We start from the raw sequence: 21,370 nt of genomic DNA, 5'->3' as shown, positions 1-21,370 counted from the left end.
GCTCCTTCTTGCCGTTTAAAGCACGCCGTCGCATTTGTTTGAAAACAAATGTGGGCCGCCTTTCCCCCCTGATGGCGCCTCGTCTGTGGCCGGGACTGTAATGTGGCCGGGCTTTGATGGTGGACATCACAGATTGAATTATGCCCTTGAGGAAAAGCTATTAGCTCACGTCAAGAGTCCTCATATGTTAAATTAAAAGTGGAAATGACATGCAAGGAGTCTTTTCAGTGAATTAGTTAGAGAGAGAGAGAGAGAGAGAGAGAGAGAGAGAGAGGGGAGGAAAAAACACTCTAGAAGCAGTGGGGGAAATGCCAATAGGGGGAAGACGAAATTGGCTTCTGTTTAGTAACGTCTGTCTTCCCTTCTCCTCCATCTCACTAAATATGTTTAAGTTTCATAATTTATTGATTTTCGGATACATTTTTGTGTAAGCCGCTCCCCATGCCAATATTTATTTAGAATAATCCGTTCGCTCAAATGGCCCGCTGAATCACTGCAGCTTGAGTCATACTAGCCACTTTAAGTGAGACCCAGAGGAAAAAAGTGATTTCATATACAGACAAACCAACTCCAGCGGTCGTTTCAAGGAAATTCAGATGCAATGCAAGTGTGAAGTGCACTCAAATAAGAACATGTTGACTAAATCATCTTCTGACCAAAGCCTCTTCAAAGAGCTCTTACCATAGTTGGCCAGCTTTAGTGCACCGCTAGCAGATGAGCGCTCAAACTTATGCCCAGCTTTTAGCTCAGACTGGTTCTTTGCAGTGTTTTTGGTCTCATCATCATTACTGGCATGACATTATATACCTTTTAAAGAATATTTCCAGATTTATTATGCAAAGCACTCAGAAACGGATACAGTTTCCTCTCAGATTTGTGGTGGACGGCGTCAGCCTGTGATCTCAGAGGGATAAATGTTTAGTCACACCGAAGTCGGTTTGGTTGTCTTATGAAAAACATCTGTGCGCCCATCCTTTACAGTTTTCCTTCCAAGAAAATGCATCCGCTCCCCCAAACCTGAAAATGCCAGATCTTCACCTGCATCCCAGACTGGAAAACTGCTAAGCTCGTTCACTTTCCTTGCTGCCTTGAACTCAGTCGTGGGGCAGGAAGGATTGAAATGCTTTTTTGAGCTACACTCAATGTTTTTCTCTACGGTCAGTGATGGTCAGGGCCAAGGAAGTGGCGTTTCTAAAGAGTTGAGGTTATCATAATGTCTGCTGTCTTCTCTCCTCTTTATCCCCCTTGGGATTGCCGGTTTTATTAGATGGGAGAAAAAAAGAAAACGCACAATTCACTGTACTCCACTCTTCAAATCCTGTGGCGGCAGAGCGTGTTTGTTTAGTGATGTGTCCTCTGTTTTACACTGACAGATAGCAAGATGCTAACGCCTACTTCAGCGAAGGATATACACTAACCTCTCGTAAGACTCGTATCCCCCTATCAGCAGCACGCACTGCTCAGCTTTTTAGTTATTCAGTTCACCTCCGTCCAACAACAATAAACATGTGCCAATATCTCTCCCTCCTTTTCTTTACTTTGTCTTTTTCGTCTTTAGTCCTTCCCGACCAGCAATCCTCGCCTGGTGTCGGCTAAACAAAGATGTCAACATCACTCCTCATCCTGAGAGTAATTTACGACTTGATGACAGTTTTAAGGGAAGTGACAGAGTGAGAGTGCAGCTCAGCAACAGGTCACTCAACACCTATTAGTGTAATGCAAGGCTGGAGGAGTCCCGGTTCAAACACTGGACAATTCATCCACATTAACTCCCAGTCCAGACTCCATGGTCTACAACAATTTCATTACAATCGGCAGTTTTGTTTTGCAGTTATCTGATCTTTTAGTGCATAATGACTAGGCTGTCATTCGATTACAGATTGGAAATGAATTAATTGCATAATAAGCTGATTAATTAATCACATTTATCAAGGGTTGCGTCTGGAGCCAGCAAAACGTTTTGGGGTTTAAAAATGACTTTAAAGATCATTATACAAGCAAGGTTTAATTTTTCTCTTTTCCAGTTTATACATCTAATAGTTTAGATAATGTTTTCCAGATAATATTTTAATTACAGTGGGGCAAAAAAGTATTTACTTAGCCACCATTATAGCTGCACATTTATACTCGCGAATGCTTTTACTCGCTATCACGGCACTTGATGCCCAAGGGAACGTCTGCCAATTCCACCATGCAGTTGAAACAATTTGTATGAATTAAAATTACTTTTAAAATTTAAAAATAGACATGTTAAAATTCCACAGCTTGGTTGTATTGTAAAAAAAAAACTGACTCAATAATGCACATCATTAGTATTTGAACATTTAAAAAAATAAATAAATAAATATATATACGTTTCAATTATACGGAGATTGAAAACGTTTTCGTGTATAAATATGAAGCTATAATTAATTAAGGTGATTTTGAATTAATATTTCATGCCGATATACAATGGTTACACACTTAAAACTGATCGTAGGGTTTATGTCTTTGTAAAACTGGCCAATCTATAGAACAATGGCAAGGAAAACTAACTTTACCACACTCCGAGAGCCCCCTGGTGGTCAGGAGCATTTCCGTTGTGTTATGGCATTTTCATTGTGTTGTGGCTTGATTTTGTTGTATTGTGGTGATTGTGTTGTGGCGATTTCATTGTTTTGTGGCTTGTTTCCGTGTTGTTGTGGTGATTTCGTTGTGTTGTGGTTTAATTTAGTACGGCTACACTACTGGGCCTCGGTAGACCCCTGCTTAAGCCAGTACATGTCCGGGCCACGTCAGAAGTTTGTTAGAGAGCATTTGGATGATCCAGAAGAGGATTGGGAAAATGTCATGTGTTCAGATGAAACCAAAATCTAACTTTTTGGTAAAAACTCAACTTGTCGTGTTTGGAGGAGAAAGAATGCTGAGTTGCACCATACCAACTGTGAAGCATGGGGGTGGAAACATCATGCTTTGGGGCTGTTTTTCTGCAAAGCGACCAGGACGACTGATCCATGTAAAGGAAAGAATGAATGGGGCCATGTATCGTGAGATTTTGAGATTTTTAAAAATCTTCGTCCATCAGTAAGGGCATTGATGATGAAGCTTTGCTGGGTCTTTCAACATGACACACACTGTCCGGGCAATGAAGGATTGGCTTCGTTAAAAGCATTTCAAGTTCCTGGAGTGGCCTAGCCAGTCTCCAGATCTCAGCCCCATAGAAAAAACTTTAGAAAGATTTGAACATCCGTGTTTCCCAGCGACAGCCCCAAAACATCACTGCTGTAGAGGAGATCTGCATGGAGGAATGGGCCAAACTACAAGCAACAGTGTGTAAAACCCTTGTGGCGACTTACAGAAAACGTTTGACCTGTCATTGCCAACAAAGTATTGAGATTAACTTTCTTATTGACCAAATACTTATTTTCCACCATCATTTGCAAATAAATTCTTTAAAAATCAGACAATATGATTTTCTAAATTTGTTTTACTCATTATGTCTATCAGAGTTGAAGTGTACCTATCATGAAAATGACAGGACTATCTCATCTTTTTAAGTGGGAGAACTTGCACAATTAATAGCTGATTAAATACTTTTTTGCCCCACTGTATTTGATTTGGCTTTAGTACAATAGAAATAAAAAATATATGCTACTATTGGAGGTCCGGTTGAATGTTTTTGAAAAAAGTAAAAAAAATAAAACAAAATCACAGAGGTGCATTAATTTAATAAAAAATAAAGTAGAAACAGTAATAATTTTAACTATTATTAAAAATTAAAATGTTAATGTTGTCTTTTTGAGTACATTTTAAAATGTAGTTTATTCCTGTGATGGGAAAGCTGAATTTTCAGCATCATTACGCCAGTCTTCAGTGTCATGTGATCCTTCAGAAAGCATACTAATATGCTGATTTGGTGGTCAAAAACATTTCTTCTCATTATTATTAAAATATCTAAAACATTTTTACTACTTAATATTTTTGTGAAAATTCTGGTATTTTTTTCAGGATTCTTTAATGAATAGAAAGTTTAAAAGCAGCATTTATTTAACATTATATATATTTTTGTACTTTTTTAAATCACAGTTTAAATAATAATAATAATTTAAAAAATAAACAGTGCTGTAAAACAATATTAAAGGCGATTATTTCATTACATTTTTAATAAAAAAATTTTTTTACTAATTTTCTCACTTAATATAAATGGATATTTGTACATGAAAATATATAGCTGGCTTTAAATGTAGGGTTAATCATAAGGCTCAAGTATTTGAAAGTCTTTGGTATTCAAAAATTTTGGAGAAGTGAGAAGTCCCCAAGTGAAGATACTAATTTAGACATTATAGTATTATTTTGGGAGAAGAAAAATATTGAATAAATGTTAAAAAGGTTTGCATTAGAAACCAAAATGTTTTATTGTTTTTTTTGTGCTTTATCTATCATTTTGCGAGTTGAGTACTATACTACATTTTTAGAATGCTTTATCAATTACTTCATCCAGTCACAATTTCATGTGTTTACCCTAATTGTTAACCATAATATTTTATTTTGCTGGCTTCCATTCCCATAAATTTTTGTGTTTTTGAGTTTGTATGTGTGCATGGCTGATGATATCTGGAGTGTGGGTCTATGTGAAACTATTGTATGTATGAGATATAGAGGGCAGATTTTACAGTGTGGGTCAGTGAAGGAGTCAGACAATGATACCACATGACTACTGTTCTTGGATGAATTCCATACGCAAGCCCTTATCTCTCAGCTCATGGCCCTTTTTTCTCCTTGGCTACTTCAAAATATTACTGATGTAAATAATAATTCAATAGGCCCTAATCATTTTTCTCAAATGCCAAGACTGGAATGAGGCCTTCCAAAGCATCTTAAAAGCCTGCATTTGAAGCAGCTTTATAAGAAAATGACTGCCATTATGTGGTGTCTATACTGACTAGACTCCTCGATTGTGTATGTGTGTTGAGTTTTAACAACATCATTATACACACAAAACAGAAATATAAAACAACCTCAGATAGCAGTTTAATGAGGCCATGTTTTTCTGGTTTTGATAACTGGTGAAATTGTACTTGTACCAATTAAAACTTAAACGCGGTTATTTCTTCCAATACAAATGAAGTGAAATTAGAATCCTGGAAAAAAATATAATTTTATTTAACATTTATTTTATTATTATTTTATTTATTAAATAGTTTGATGTGGTTTTATTGTAAACTTTATTGTGTCTTTGGTTTGTGACTTTTTAATTTTTTTTACTTGCATGAAGTATGAATATGTGCTGTATTATGTTGTTGTTTAAAAGCCCAGTATTTTATTTGTGGATGTGCAATTTTCATTCAAAAATCTTGAGTAATATCATTCATATGCAGGAAAATTTGTCTTTATTCTAACATCTAAACTGTCTCTTTTCTCGTCAGTGATGTGGTTTTATTTTTCCTCTTCTAATCTGGATGCCATTCCCCAAAAGCAGACTTTCACTCTCTATATTCTTATTATCACATGTGTCTCTTTTTTTGTAGCAAAGCCAAGCCGCCTCCCCAAATCTCACCCAGTAAGTCCAGCGGTGGGGAGTTCTGCGTGGCTGCAGTCTTCGCCTCGTCCCGCTCTTGGTTCATCACCAACCCCAACATTAAGAGGGAGAAAGGTTTGTCAGTGCATGAGCATTTTATTTTGGCCTCTTTATTATATATTTTTTAAATTATATTTAATTATATTTTTTTATATTTTATTTATTTATTATAAGCTCTGGCATCCTATTTTTGTTTATTTCTTTGATTCTCTAAGTGGTATCAGAAGAAACTTCTAAATCTGTTCCAAAAAATTCCACAATCTAAAAGTTTTTCCATCTTTATCTTTAAAAACTTGGATTTGAATTCTCTTCCCTGTTAGATCAGTCTCGTCAGGCTGTTGTTGAATCGCTGTACATCCTGAGTTGCTACGGAAACCTGGTGGAACATGTGCTGGAGCCTCGACCAATCAGCACGGCCCAAAAGATAGGCGACGACACGCCTCTGGAGCTGAACACCTGTCCGAGAGCCTGTTGGAATCTAGCCAGGTCTTGCCCCGAGGCTCTCAGCACCACACCTATTTACCTGCTTTTACACTTCACCTTCAGTCCAACAGAAGCACCTGACACGACCCACTGCAGTCATATCATTTACATAAAACAGCTTATATGGTGCCTTAATGAGGGCAAGCAAATGATTAACGTCACGGCTTGTCACCGGCCCAGACGCTGAGCTCAGTGGTAATGCAATAATGCTTGTGACCGAGCAAAGAAAATGGAAACAGGCAGGGGTTACTCTCATAATGGCTTTCTGATCTGATTGTACATGTTCAATAATTATATGTACTGAGCTGTATAGCCCGTGCGGCCCACATGAGATTTGAGAAATGGAAGTTCCACCGGGCTGCGGAGAGTTTGAGTCCATTATAACTCAGCTGGAGACTGTTATATACATCTGGCCCTTTGATATGCGCTTCCTAAATTGATTTCTGTGTTTGTTTTGAGTAGGACACCGCAGTGGAATGAGCTACAACCACCTTTCAACAGCAACCACCCCTTGGTGCTGGCCTCAGACTTCGTGCAGTACTATCAATACCTCCTGGCTGGATGTAAGTGTATGTTTGTGCGTCTGTCTCACTGGAGACAATTGTTTTTAGCCCTTATTGGTCCACCACAACACAAACATGCATGCTAAACTCAATATCTTCTCTCTGGCCGTTTTTTTGAAAGATCGGAGAAGATAAGCCCGTTCCATTTGACGTAGCAGTTGTTGAAGCGCTTTTCTGTCTCCGGTGGTGTTGTGAATCAGGCCTTTGTCGCTCGGTAGTACATCCGTGCCCTGAATCTCATCATAGAGCCAAATTAACCCAAAGTTCAGATTAAACCAATTAGTGTGGTTTTAAACCCATGTAATTTAATAACAAGCGAATAGAGAGCGTGAGCAGTTTGGGTTGACATATGAAAGGCAAGAGAACGCAACTCGAGGGCAGAAGGCTCACGGATGACCACACATCTAATATATGTTGAATAAGTGAGCATTGTTGCGCTAGCTGGATAATCATAAACATTAATGAGTAATTAGCTGTCTGGGTCCTTCAGGCCAAGCTTCACATTTCTTCTCTGCAACTAAAGCCTAAGCGCTCAAGGCCTAACGGGTAGAATATTTTCTAGAAGTCGGTCTAATCGGCATGCATGTGTCAGAGTGATGAAAAAGACGGGCGTGAGCGGTCGTGGCAGCGGCTCGGTGTGGATGCGGTTCACCAGGGGCAAAGAAAGGCATAATGAGCTTGCTCAGTGCATTAACGTTAATGTCTAATTAAAATAAGCCAGAGATCTTTGCCCCGTGCACTTCTGTTACAGCTGAACCTCCGCGACCTGATACACAGGAGAGAATTTGTGCATATGCATGTGGCGATGTTTGCCCGTCGCCCTCGGCCCTCAGTGTGCTGGGCAGCCCACGATGTGCCACCTTTGATCGCTTGCTGCATTGTGTCGCGCCGCGAGCAGCAACCACTGACGTAGCCAATGTAGTTTAGGTTTTCCGGTACACGTGTGTGTGTATATTATAATATCATTACATAATGTTTAAATACTTTTTTAATAATTATTTTTAGGGTTCATTTCTCGCTATTATCTACATAGTTGCTTATTAGCATGCCTATTACTCGGATATTGTTTATTATTTATAAAGCACATATTAATGCTTTATTCTGCATGACCATATTCTACATCCTTTAATCCTACCTAATACCTAAACTTAAACGCTACAAAATCTACCTTACTAACTATTAATAAGCAGTAAATTAGGAGTTTGAGGCAAAAGTCATAGTCAACAGTGAATGCGTTTCCCCGTACTAAAGTGTTAACAACTTTTTTGTCATTCATTTTACTTTAACATTGCATCTAGTTGAAATTGTCTAGTATGAAATTGGCATTTTTGTTAAAAAGTGTAAAACTGTACAGATATTCACATATTTTATATATAAATTATTTATCTAAGACAAATATCACCATGACATTATTGACTTTAGCCCTATCTGGACGGTAATTGTGTGGTTATAAGGTATTTTCATCATTAAGGGGCTAGTCAGGGATTTTATCGCCGTCCGAATCAAGAATGGAAGAAGTGTTTTTCTCCCAACAAACGCGTAAAAATCCCCGGCCGAATTACCTACTATTTTTTACAATTTTTTTTTTTTTTTTACAAACACCAATGTCGTGTGGTAATTTAATTGCCATCCGAATCCATATGAGTTTTCAAGAAGAGATTGCTTCAAAATGAACTGTTTTTATCCTTTTTGTCCACTGTGGAGCACTTTACGGTTGCGCTTCTCTGTCATTTGGATGCATTTTAAAGATCTAGCCTACAATTTTATTACTGAAATGCTGGAAAGTATTTTACAGGAATAATCTTTCATCACTGCTCAAAAGAGAAAGAGAAGAAAAACACGTAAACATTTGAAAGTAGCCGATGTTATGGCAGTAATTAACGTTATATAGGTTAAATTTGCAACTTAACTTATTTCTGCTTATTTCCACATTTTTAAAATGACATCTTCCTATTTTTAAACAGGGGATTTCAATAATTAAATAATAAATACATTTCTATTATTACATTAAATATGATTTTATTCTTATTATTCCAAGCATATTGCATTTTTACAGCAGACAATCATTCGACTGACCACGTGAGCAGGTTCCCAGTTGCGCAGGATCACAAAACTCACTCCTCCACCGTGAATAAATCGTCATCCGAATGCACAAGTTTTATCACTGAGGTGGCATGCAAATACATTTTTACAGCCGTCCACATGAGAAACAATTACCATCTGAACAGGGCTTATGACTGGATTATTTGAAAAAAAAAAAAAAACATTTTTTAGATTGTTAATTTGTTAATAGCATGAATGGCAACGTCTGACAAATGCAATGTGCGTGATTTTAGAATTTTCCAGAGTTCATTTTTCCACAGATTTGTATTTTATTCACTTTACTTGTAATGATATATAATTTTTCTGTCATATTTTTGATTTAAATTTTTTCTCATCTTTGTTAACCTTGAAGAAAAAAAAGAAAAAAGAAAAAATAATAAAACTTTAATAAACATTTCCAGGGATCTTCTCAGTTAAGCAGTTGCACAGAGGAAGTGATGCGCCTCCTTTGGGGATCAATCACAAAGAAGCTTTAGCTGGGCGTTAATGTTATCAGCCTGTTGTTTTCTTTGTAATTACTTCGTAAAAGGCTACTCTGAAGAGGAGTGAATACAAAGAAAGATGGCGGAAGAGAGCTGGAGATAGCAGAGGTGCATTGGTAGTGGACAGTTCCCAGGCTCGGTTGTCTCAGAAAGGGGCGGGGTGCGTGCCTTTACCCTCAAACTGTGAGGACTCGCAGCGAGCAGGGCTTTGTGATTGACAGCTCTGGTCTTGCTTCTAGATTGGATGACCTGGCTGATTAAAAATGCAGCATGTGGACGGTAGGGTCAGAGGAGCTGGAGCCTGCACGACTGGTGATAAAAGCAACCGTGGCGCCACTTCTTGGTCACTATCTCCACCTGTCCATCTGCCCAGCCTTTGGCAGCTCTCGGGAAGGGGAGCATTACCCAGCCACTGCTGATGATACCCAGATGATGGGTAGATAACAAGGACACGCTGGCCCTGCGAAGCTCCTTCGGTCCAACTGACAGCGCTCAGGGAATCCTCAGCTTGCGACATTAGCTGTCGTTGAGCAGAGAGAGTGGCGGCTGTGTGTCTGAGAGCTCTCTAATGAATGAGTCCTGATTTCTTAAGAAAAGGTGTGAGGTTTTTGTTCATGACCTTTTCGTGAACATTAAGCACATTTATTCAGCATAATCTTTCGTTGTATTATTGGAACACAGCGAGCAAAATAATTAAGGAAATCAAGTTATAGAGTAAAAAAAAAAAAACTACAGTAATAGCAGAAACATTTAATGCAAGACAAACCTGGAAGAAATGTTATAAGACAAACATAGAGAATTCTTGCACCCTTTTTGATGTAAACTTTATGTACATACAAAGTTGCTACATAAAGGATTAATTTAACCTGGGGACCAAACAATAAATCAAATAATAATGCAATAAATTAATGAATTAAATAAAAACATTTTTAAATGTGTACATATGTACTTATGTACTATTTTTATTTATTTATTTATTTATTTGTTTGTTTGTTTGTTTATTTATTTATTTATTTACATATTAATTTCATAAGTACATATATGTAAATATTTAGATGTTAACCATTTTTTTTCACCTATTGGTTAATTTATACAAATTTGGAAATAAATAAATACATATATTTTTAAATATACCGATGGAAAAAAACATGGATTAACTCATTGGTTAATGGGCTTAAATGTATTTATTTATGAAGGAAATGAGGGGGAAATAACAGTAATAGCAGAAGCATTTAATGCAAGTGGAGAACACACTTGTAATGAATAACTAAAAAAAACAAACATAAATATCTAAACATATTTAAATGTTCACATAATCTTCACGTTCTGACTTTTTTATACTAATATGGAAATATATTAGTATGGTTTTAAATACATTTATTTGCTTTTTAATTTATTTAAGGGTTAAAAAATGTTTTTTTTATTACTGTAGTTATTATCTAGTGTGGCAACAACATTAACAAAACCTTGTCTGGCTTCTGTTTCCAGGTGTCAATGCTTACACCGTTATGCACCTGAACAAACATTATTTAACTGAAAGGTCGTTTGTACTTGGTTTGTGTGTTGGTGGCCAAAGCAAATTTGTATCCAGGCTGCGACTGTGATGCTGCGGGTTTATGTGGTCAGGGCCTGTTTCCTGTCCTTATTCTGTTGCTCACACTCTAACTCACAACAGATAAACTACTCTTAACAGTCCAGGAGTCCTCGACCTCTTAAGCCCGGCCATTATGAACCCACTGTAACCTGATCTACAGAGCCAGCTACTGTTCTTGCGCTTCAATTATTTATTAGTCAACACTTATTGTCCCCCTGGGCTTTAGGAGGGGGAAAGGAGGAAGGCCAGAGCTTGATTGTGTTTAAGAGGTAACATGGTCTGGCTCTGTTCTGACCCATCAGAGGTCGGTAAGTCACTCGACGATTTATGTCCGCGTAATGCAGCGTGCTGGGATAGCGGTGGCCGCGCTCTGGCAGCGGCTAGTGTTACTGTGATTGAGTGGGGCCGATAGCGAGCAGCTTTCCCCTTCGAGTGGAGGTGTCAGTGTATCTGTTACTCACACAGTAGTGACTGCGCCATGAACCTGGCAGGAACACCTCATCAAGTGTGTCTGAACACCTGGTGTGTGAGCACTTATGTCTTCGAGAAAGATAGAGAGAAGAAGAGGGAACGAGCGATGGGCTCCTTGTGTCCTCCAGATGAGGGCTTGACATCTTTATTATTCACTGCTGTATTATGTACATTGGTAAGAAAGGCATGTGTTTGCCTGGAGGTGGGAAGGGAAACCACTGATTGTGCACATTAGTCTGAATACTTGGCGCCTGCTTAGCGAAGCCTCCAAGTGCTCCATCTGTCTCTGCCCGTGCTGTCTTTGCTGCTGACAGCTCCGCACTCTTTTATCTGTCCCACTCTCTCTCACATACCAAAACTCACTGTGAACACTTTTACTGGCTTTCCGCAGCACAGAAATGTTAATTGCTAATTAGATGTTTTATTGGCGCTTTTATGCAAAGTGATTTACAGTGCACTTTGTACAGAAACAGTTATCATAGAACATGATCTTTTTTTTTTTTTTTTTGCAAGGCAATACTAATATAATATAATATAATATAATATAATATAATATAATATAATATAATATAATATAATATAATATAATATAATATAATTTTAGTACATAACTAATCAACTTTTTACTATTTTCTCTGTCTGTGCAGTGGTACCTCCTGGCAGCCCTGGCCCCATCACTCGGCACGAGTCTTATGACAGCCTGGCCTCCGATCACAGTGGTCAGGAGGATGAAGAATGGCTCTCACAGGTCAGTAAGAACCTTCCACCTCCTCCCATAGCCATCATTTCTGCATTAGCTTAACTTTAACCGTAATAAACAGCACTTAAGCTACACACATTTCAGTGAAACACTTACACTGATAATGCATCACTGAGTTGCTGCCAGTATAAGTCATAAATAATTTCTTGCCCCATTACCAGGTATATACACCTAACATGGATCTGGTAAAAAATGCTATCCTTAATTTCCATCTTTTGTCGTCCAGAATAAAGCACAGCATGTTATGCATGAATTATTTGTTAAACACATTTTTATTCATTTATTTACAGTGTTGTTTTAGTATAATTGTATTTATTAGCTTTAAATGTTATATTTTTAGTTTTTAATTTTAGTTGATTTTATTAATTTTGGCATGTGATGTAATTTTTATTCGATTTAGTTTTTTACACTTCTGTTTATATTTAACTTATTTTTATTTTTATAGATTTTAGTACTTCAATTAATTTTCTGTCACTTTAAAAAAAAATGTTAACAGTATATCATATTATCAGCATAATAATTGTTATGAAATTATTATAATGTTCTTTATTTCCTAGTATTATGCTTAATAACAACAACACTCAAGCTCAAGTTTTTAATCTATTTTACATAATTAAATACTTATTTCTAAATTGTTCAAAATCTTAATCCCGAGATTTACAATGTGGCCTCGGACTTTTGAACCCCATTGTAAGTTTAAAGATCTAATATTCTTGATTACCCAGATGTGACATGTCCAGAATGTGTGTGGCAGTTTTTGTGTGGCCTGAACAGCCCCAGCCAAAGCTCTTAAACCTTAAGGTTGTTAATGTACCAGCATTAGCGACAGCATACATCCCCCATCACATCCCGCCTGCCTAATGACACCATTAACACGTGCAGCGACAGCTATTGGCTAAACTCAGTCTAAACCCTGTTGATGGCTCTATTTATCTACTTTATATGTGATAGCAATTAGTTTTCTTGTCTGTTATGTGTTATGGCAACATAGCATAAAAAGCACAGTCTGTGAGCGCAATGGCAGCGGGCTGTGTGTAATAAGTGCTGTCAGTGTGAGGCGGCTGCAATATGGCGGGCTCAAGGCGAAGTGCAGAGGGGAGCAACATCTGGCCATAGCCTCCATGAAAGCAGAAAAAAGCTAGCTCCGCATCTGTTTCTCTCAGGGCTGTGCAACAGTGTTGGTGTTAACTACAGAGAAAAAAAACACACACATACCGCTAGCCTCATTTACACAGATGTGACAGGAAGAGGATGGAAGAGTTGACCCCACGCCATGCTCTTTCAGGAAAGATAGAGAAATGAAGTGGAGAGAGGGATGCTGGCCGGATGGACGGACTCTTTTTTTCCGCTCTTCCCTCTCTCTTGCTTCATGAAGTTAGTGTCATGCCATGTTAATGCAGTCCACTGGGGAGGAAGAGTGGCGTCTGTCTAACACACATGTAACCCCCCACCCCCTCACCCTTCCCCAGATTTGACACTGCTGGTCGAAAACAGACACTTACCCACACAGCCCTTTTGTGTGTATTTGAGCTGTTGGTGTCACACAATCCCTACACAATGTTGGTGTCAATGCCAATAAATGGCATTATATAATATTTGTTAGTGATTTAAGTTTAGTATATTTTAATAGATAATATATATAGAGTGGGTACAGAAAGTATTCAGACCCCTTTCAATTATTCACTCTGTTATATTGCAGCCGTTTGCTTAAATCATTTAAGTTTTTTTTTTTTTTTGGACACACCACCCCATATTGACCAAAAAACACATAATTGTTGACATTTTTGCAGATTTATTAAAAAAGAAAAACTGAAATATCACATGGTATCACAAGTATTCATATATTTTGCTCAGTATTTAGTATAAGCACCCTTTGATCTAATACAGCCATGAGTCTTTTTAGGAAAAATGAAACAAGTTTTCACACCTGGATTTGGGGATCCTCTGCCATTCCTCCTTGTAGATCCTGTACACTTCTGTCAGGTTGGATGGTAAACGTTGGTGGACAGCCATTTTCAGGTCTCTCCAGAGATGCTCAATTGGGTTTAAGTCAGGGTTCTGGCCGGCCCATTGAAGAACAGTCACAGAGTTGTTTTGAAGCCACTCTTTCGTTATTTTAGCTGTGTGCTTAGGGTCATTGTCTTGTTGGAAGGTGAATCTTCGGCCCAGTCTGAGGTCTTGAGCACTCTGGAGAAGGTTTTCGTCCAGGATATCCCTGTACTTGGCCGCATTCATCTTTTCCTCGATTGCAACCAGTCGTCCTGTCCCTGCAGCTGAACAACAACCCCACAACATGATGCTGCCATCACCATGCTGAAAAACCTGTCATCAATTATTCCATATACAGTTCCCGTCACAGCGGGAAGTCTGTGGGAAGGAAAAAGTGTGGCAAAAAACGCTGCACAACGAGAAAAGGTGACCGGACCCTGAGGAAGATTGTGAAGAAGGACCGATTCCAGACCTTGGGGGACCTGCGGAAGCAGTAGACTGAGTCTGGAGTAGAAACATCCAGAGCCACCGTGCACAGGCCTGTGCAGGAAATGGGCTACAGGTGCCGCTTTCCCCAGGTCAAGACACTTTTGGGCTACAGAGAAGCAGCACTGGACTGTTGCTCAGTGGTCCAATGTACTTTTTTTTCGGATGAAAGTTTTTCATCACAGTCAGTGATGGTCTGGGGTCCCATGTCAGCTGCTGGTGTTGGTCCACTGTGTTTTATCAAGGGCAGGGTCAATGCAGCTAGCTATCAGGAGATTTTGGAGCACTTCATGCTTCCTTCTGCTGAAAAGCTCTATGGAGATGATTTCGATTTTCAGCAAATACCAAAAATCATCAGTATTAAAACAATAAAAGACCTGAAATATTTCAGTTGGTGTGCAATGAATCTAAAATATATGAAAGTTTATTTTTTATCATTACATTATGGAAAATAATGAACTTTTATCACAATATGCAATTTTTTGAGAAGGACCTGTATATGTGTGTGTGTGTGTGTGTGTGTGTGTGTGTGTGTGTGTGTGTGTGTGTGTGTGTGTGTGTGTGTGTGTGTGTGTGTGTGTGTGTGTGTGTGTGTGTGTGTGTGTGTGTGTGTGTGTGTATAAAAATATAAATATATAAATAATAGTCTGGCTGCAGAGAAGTCCTGTGAGATTTACCCAAATATTGTGCACTCGAAAATTATCACTTTACTGAAGTTAAATATGCTGCAAATAATATGCTCCTCTTTGTGTGTTATACTTTACAGGTGGAGATTGTGACTCACACTGGACCTCATCGAAGACTCTGGATGGGCCCTCAGTTTCAGTTCAAGACCATCCATCCATCAGGTCAGACCACGGTCATTTCCTCCAGCTCCTCTGTGCTTCAATCACAGGGGCCCAGCGACACCCAGCAGCCTCTTCTTGATTTCGACACAGACGACCTGGACCTGCACAGCCTCAGGTGCGATGCTTAAACACACATTCACACACACAATACTGCTCACATTACCAGCGGCCATCATCAACACCAAATTCACAGTGTGACAGCATAGACTCATGTTACTAACCACAGCAATTCACTAAATACACATATTGACCAGCTGTAGTCTAGCACTTGCACAATACCATCACTCTATCAAAGCATCTGCCTGTATGTCTATTTGTCTGATACTGTGCATTTGTCTGTTTTTCATTCAGTTTTTTCTATCTATCTGTTAATTTGGGGGATTTTCTCAACAAATGTTGAAATATGATTAAAGTTAAGCATCACATTTTATTTCTGTGTTGCAGGATCCAGCCGGTGCGTTCAGAGCCCGTTAGCATGCCTGGCTCTTCTCGTCTGGTGGCCGACCGCAGAGGCCAGTCCACAGTCATAGATACCGGCTCAGGTAAGACCGCTGGCTGCTCTTATGTTTTTTTACAGAGATTCTGAAGCTCTTGGATCACAAACAGCGGTTCCCAGTGTGATTAATTCTCAAGAATAGTCCCTTACTTGTAGGCACTTTTATTTCATGTATGTTACATTCAAAGAGTTGAAACCTGCCTATAAAACTATCAGCAGTCTACATCTGGTAAATATGCTTATTGTGACCTTTGAGTTAGGTTAAATGGATTTTGATTTCTCTCTTTTTCATTCCTCTAGTTGTCATGTTAAGATAATCCAATCAACAGATATCTAGACAGGCTTGTGCTTTTAAAAGAGTTCTTTCCATTTTGAGCTTCTGTATATAGTATGCAGATCTACAGTCTAAACAAAAAAAATCAGTTTTATAGAATCAAAGTACAATGCACCGTTTGCTCTTTTTCAGCCGCGGAGTGATATTTTGCTGTGTATGCTCACACGTATCTTTCATGTTTCATTGAAATCAAAGCAAAGCTCCAAAATGTGGTTTGTCAGTAGAAGGTAGGCCGTGTTGACTGTTGTGATGTTTAGTGCTTGGCCTGTAGACACACATTAGCTGCATCGCACTGTCAGGCGTTCTCATCTTTAAGATTGCACTGACTCTCTGCGGTGTCTTCAAACGTACCTGCTGTTCCTTCGCATCTAGTGACTTCCTGTCAAGAAAACAGTCTCGTCATCATCTCACGTCGCTCCTCCTCTCAACCCTCACCTCTAAAAGAAAGAAAGTAACCATCTTTATCACACGGCTCTCCTCCCTCTCATTCTCTCTTCTCCGGCCTGTCTGGAGGAGCGCTGCCGGAGTCTTCTTTATGGGCTGATGCTTATCAGTCTGTGTGTGATTGCTCAGCTCTCAGGGCTTCAAGCAGTGTGGCGCCTGCTCTTATCAGCGCTCATCGCTTTGTCTTTGTGCCTTCAAAAGACAGCACGGCCCTGTTTGTCCCGCGGAGTGCAGACGCACCTCCTCTGCCACAACGTCTCTCTCTAGTGAGGGCTGTCCTGGAGGATCTAATGCTGTCCTACAGGACAGTGTGTCTATCTTGTTTACTGTTTAGGCCTCATTTAAACATTTTCCCAGTTTCATGTCTGCTCATGTGAACGTGCACTCTGTAAAGACAACTTGATTACTCAAAGATCGGAGTAAAATTTAGCATCTATGTTTATGCCTAAAGGGTGTTTTTTGTTGACAATATTTGAAAAATAGCGTCAAATAAAACGCATTCTAGGGGTGTCCCTGACTAAGGATTTACACATTCTAATCAGAATTGTTGAATCTCTCTATGGTCTACTGATAGTCGAATCATTTATGTGTGTGTGAAAGGGCTGGCAGGGGCACAACATAGTCAGCAGGAGGGTATAACTTTATTTTCCTTTACACACTGCAAATAACAACAACTTTTAATAAAAAGTAATGTGGTAAACATTCATAAACAGTTTTCTCATAATATGTTATATCCATGATCGTAAAACAGAACATCACAGAAATATATAAAAGAACATTTGGATAAATAAACCTAAAAAAAATACCTGCCTGGAGAGACAAAGAACACTTTAAATGCACTTTCTTAAGCCGATTATGACTAAAGGAGGTTGCACACTGGACACGAAGTTCAGCGCCGCGTCTCTGTCGGTATCTCACACCGGACGCGCACGTTACATACGCGCAAGCTCAATTTTGAATCGACTTCTGACAGAAGAGCTGCACAGTGAGTGTATCTTGTAGCACAGGGTGAAATCAGTATGTACATTGACGATTTGAGGGAACTATAATATAAATGTAAAATAAAACCATGATATGGCGCTCTGTGGCGCGGCATGATTTTAAACAACTTCCTGGGTCGCCGTGGACAGGCGCTGAATGCCGCCGCCGGTGTGTGTGCACTCATTGAAAACAATATGTTCGAATTTTAAAGGCGCGTCGCTGAGCTTCGTAAAACAAAGCTCAGCTCCGCGCCCCCTCTTTAAAATATTGAGCACCTCCATATTGCCAAAATGGAATGATCCTTGTTTCATAACACCCCTAATGTCACACCCTAATGCATTCATTAATTTTATTTATATTTATAATATAATAGTGTATATTTCATGCATTTTTTTTATTATAAATAACATACAAGCTGACAAATAGTATTATTATTTTAAACAATAAAATAGTCTATATTTAGAAATTGTATTTTATAAAATAAATTATATAAATTAAAATATTAAGTTTCCTTAATTATGCTTTGTTTAACCAGATTTTTAAGGCCCTCATGCACTCACTGGAAAGTTATTTTTTGGTCTTCGTTTATGGGTAAAATTAAGTTTGAAATGTGTGAGCAGGGATATGCTAAACTGGGCAAACCCATCCTGATCTGCCGGCGATTTGATTTCGCCCTGCAACTCAGTCTGGAAACCTGTACATTCATTTCTACTGCTTCTGTTACACTATTGCGGGAGCCAATCACAGACTGGCTTATCCACCTGGCACGCTATTGGTTGGTTTAACACAATGAAGGCTAGAGAAACGATGGGTTGTTGCCTGTTGATCACGCCTCTTGTAGTTTGATTGATTGGTTGAAGGACTATTCAGTTGCATACAGAGTCATTTGAATTATGCTTACTTATCATGCCTCTTGTGCAGTAGAAAATACTGAGCAGACTTCCCAGACCAATGTTCAATTTTAAATTGGTCTGGTCAACGTGGATATGTTTGCACGGGCTCCGCATTTCGGCACTCCAGTAAAGTCACATCACGTTTATTTATATAGCACTTTATGCAATAGATTGCTTAAAATCAAGCAGCTTTACTCTATTAAACATGAAAAACACTGTCAATGTCTCGTTTAATCAGAAGTACAACTTAATATTACACTATAAAGCAGCTCTCCAGTGTGTTCACGTTTTCACTCGCAGATATCTGACCTTGACCGACAGAGCAGAACAAATGAACCAGAAAAGATTTCCACATGAAATAAGGCAGAGCCTCAGCGCACACCTACCTCTTACGTAATCGGTACGGAACCAGTGGTAGTACAAAGGTGTTTGTCAGCAGAAGCATTCTTTTCCGGAAAGTTCACTTTGGCAAGCTGTTTCAAACTCCCAAAACGAACTTCATTTTGCACAGATTTTGTTCGAAATTACATCACAGCAGTTATTCGTTATTCGATTTCGCTGGAAATATATTGGGGCCTTTAAGCATCACATGTATCCTTTGTGGAGAAGTCAATCCCATAATGCATTGTGACAAGCTTGGTTAAAATCAGCAAACAGATTAAAAAAATACATTATTCAATTAACTTTTTGGATGTGCTATGTGTTTTTTGTTTATGCTTTAAAGCTTTACATGACCGTATTTAGGCAGCTTACAAACCTGCGGAAAGAAAGTGTTTCAGAAAGATCACATGAAGATATCATAGCTTCCCTGGCTGCTATACATTAATGATGCTGTGCTGTGTGTTTATGTGGTGTCCTTTGTGTTATATACCACCCCTAAGGGAGCCGGCTCCATGTGGCCATTTCTGCCGGATGTGTGTGCTGACACTAAACCCATCATAAGCAGCGCCCGTCTGCTTGACACGGCGTATCAGGAGAAAGAAAGAATCACACAACCACTGTCTCAGCTTCCCAAAATCAATCGGACATGCAGCCGGCATTATCGATACTCCTATCTGGTCCCAGGAGCGTCACTCCGGCCCTGCTAGACTACACAGCGCATTGTGCGAGGGAAGACAGGAGGCGCTTTATCTAGTTGAACCATAAAGCGAGCAGGAACACACATCTCTTTTGATTGTATTTTGTTATGACTCAGTAGCAGAAACACCCCGTCATTTGTTCGGCGAGAGCACTTTTCCTTCCTGGCCCAGTTGTTATGTGTGTGGCGTGGCAGGGTGGCAGGGGCCTGTCGGAGATCAGGAGATGAGCGGGCGACAGTGCACGAAAGATGCTGGCGTGTTGTGTGTTTGCTATCGCGTCCTAGGAGAAGCCTGACTGATATCTGCAAGTGTCTCTTGTATTGTGTCAAAGGCGGGTTTTCATCTGTTTGAGTACATTGTTTTTATGTCGGGGTATGGATTTAAAGTGCCGAATGTGAGTGCAAGTTAATCATTACTTGATTAGGATCTTTAATTAGGAACTGCAATGTAACTACACTGTTGTAACTGAAAACAAGTCACACAAAATACTAATAAAAACAGCTGTGTGGAGTTCATCACGGCTTTTACCTCAGTGTAAAATTTACTAGTATGTGTATATTTCAGATGCCTAACATGAACACGAATAAAATAAAATAAAATAAAATAAAATAAAATAAAATAAAATAAAATAAAATAAAATAAAATAAAATAAAATAAAATAAAATAAAATAAAATAAAATAAAATAAAATAAAATAAACCATACAAGCAATAGGATTTGACAATGAAATAAAAGCAATGAAAATAAAATAGAATTTTATTTTATTTTATTTTATTTTATATATATATATATATATATATATATATATATATATATATATATATATAATTTTTTTTTTTTTTTTTTTTTAAAGAGGATTTGACAGTGAAATAAAATATTTCATTTTTCTCCTGATGACAGAAATTAATAGAATATAAAATTCAATAAAATACTTAACTTGTTAACTAGTTTATGAAAATGAAATCATTAAACATACAAAAAAAAGAAAACACAATATGGTAAATTTGACAGAAGTAAAAAAAAGGTTTACGAAAAAGGTTTTATTTACTCCACAACTCCATGTGGCATCAAATGGGTAAAATATTTCTCAAATGATGTCATCTAAACAAACATAGCAGTACTGTAACATTAAATAAAACATTTTGTGCTGTCTTTTTCAATTGAATTATTATTATTTCATTGCTTTCAGATTTGGTGTTGTTACCAAATGTATATATATTTTTAAATAATACATTTCTAATCTACATTTGTTGCCTACATTACTGCAGTCATCATGGCGGTGGTCGACAGTGCTGCTGGCCGTTATCACATTGTGACTGTAAAACTGCTCTCACCGATACTTATCATCAGAGTGTGTGCCCTGGGTTTTATCTACTGCCCTTACACAGCCCTCAACTCAGGTGCAGGCTGTGTGTGTGTGTGTGGCAAGACAAAGCCATCTCTGTGTTTTAGTGTAGTATAGTATGCTCCTCTGTGCTGGTCATGCCTTTAGGCCAGTGGGACAGGCCTGATCGCTCCCCTGGTTTCCTCTCCCAGCATGGCTGAGCGCTCAGAGACTGGGCACCTGGACTCTACCTGCGTCCAGCAGTAATGGATCCTCACCCGTGGTCTGTAATTACCTGGATGGGCATAAAGGTGGCTTGTTGTCAGAGATACTGCTCACATTCAAGCCAGAAGGATCCTGACGCGGCTCAAGGAGGAGCTCGTGCCACATGATCTCCCCGAACAATGAGAGGTGTTTTTGAGCCGCCTATAGATTGGGGAGCCATTCCCGTGACCCAGCGCTCTCCCTGCCGCCCTAGCCTGTC

At 38.8% G+C, this 21,370-nt stretch overlaps 1 protein-coding gene across 6 annotated transcripts in view; it reads left to right on the top strand.

Moving 5' to 3' along the window:
- Positions 1 to 21,370, top strand: part of bcas3 (BCAS3 microtubule associated cell migration factor) — a 268,620-nt gene that overhangs the window by 96,666 nt on the left and 150,584 nt on the right. For all 6 annotated transcript variants that reach the window (XM_067450579.1, XM_067450578.1, XM_067450577.1 and 3 more), the window contains 6 exons: positions 5,508 to 5,632; positions 5,878 to 6,043; positions 6,503 to 6,603; positions 11,901 to 12,001; positions 15,255 to 15,451; positions 15,781 to 15,878. In XM_067450579.1, coding sequence (XP_067306680.1) covers positions 5,508 to 5,632; positions 5,878 to 6,043; positions 6,503 to 6,603; positions 11,901 to 12,001; positions 15,255 to 15,451; positions 15,781 to 15,878 — 788 coding nt within the window. The remainder of the gene's footprint in view (positions 1 to 5,507; positions 5,633 to 5,877; positions 6,044 to 6,502; positions 6,604 to 11,900; positions 12,002 to 15,254; positions 15,452 to 15,780; positions 15,879 to 21,370) is intronic.

This window comes from Pseudorasbora parva, chromosome 8 (assembly GCF_024679245.1).
Source record: "Pseudorasbora parva isolate DD20220531a chromosome 8, ASM2467924v1, whole genome shotgun sequence".
Classification (NCBI taxonomy): Eukaryota; Metazoa; Chordata; class Actinopteri; order Cypriniformes; family Gobionidae; genus Pseudorasbora; species Pseudorasbora parva.
This window is presented reverse-complemented; position numbering and strand designations above follow the sequence as displayed.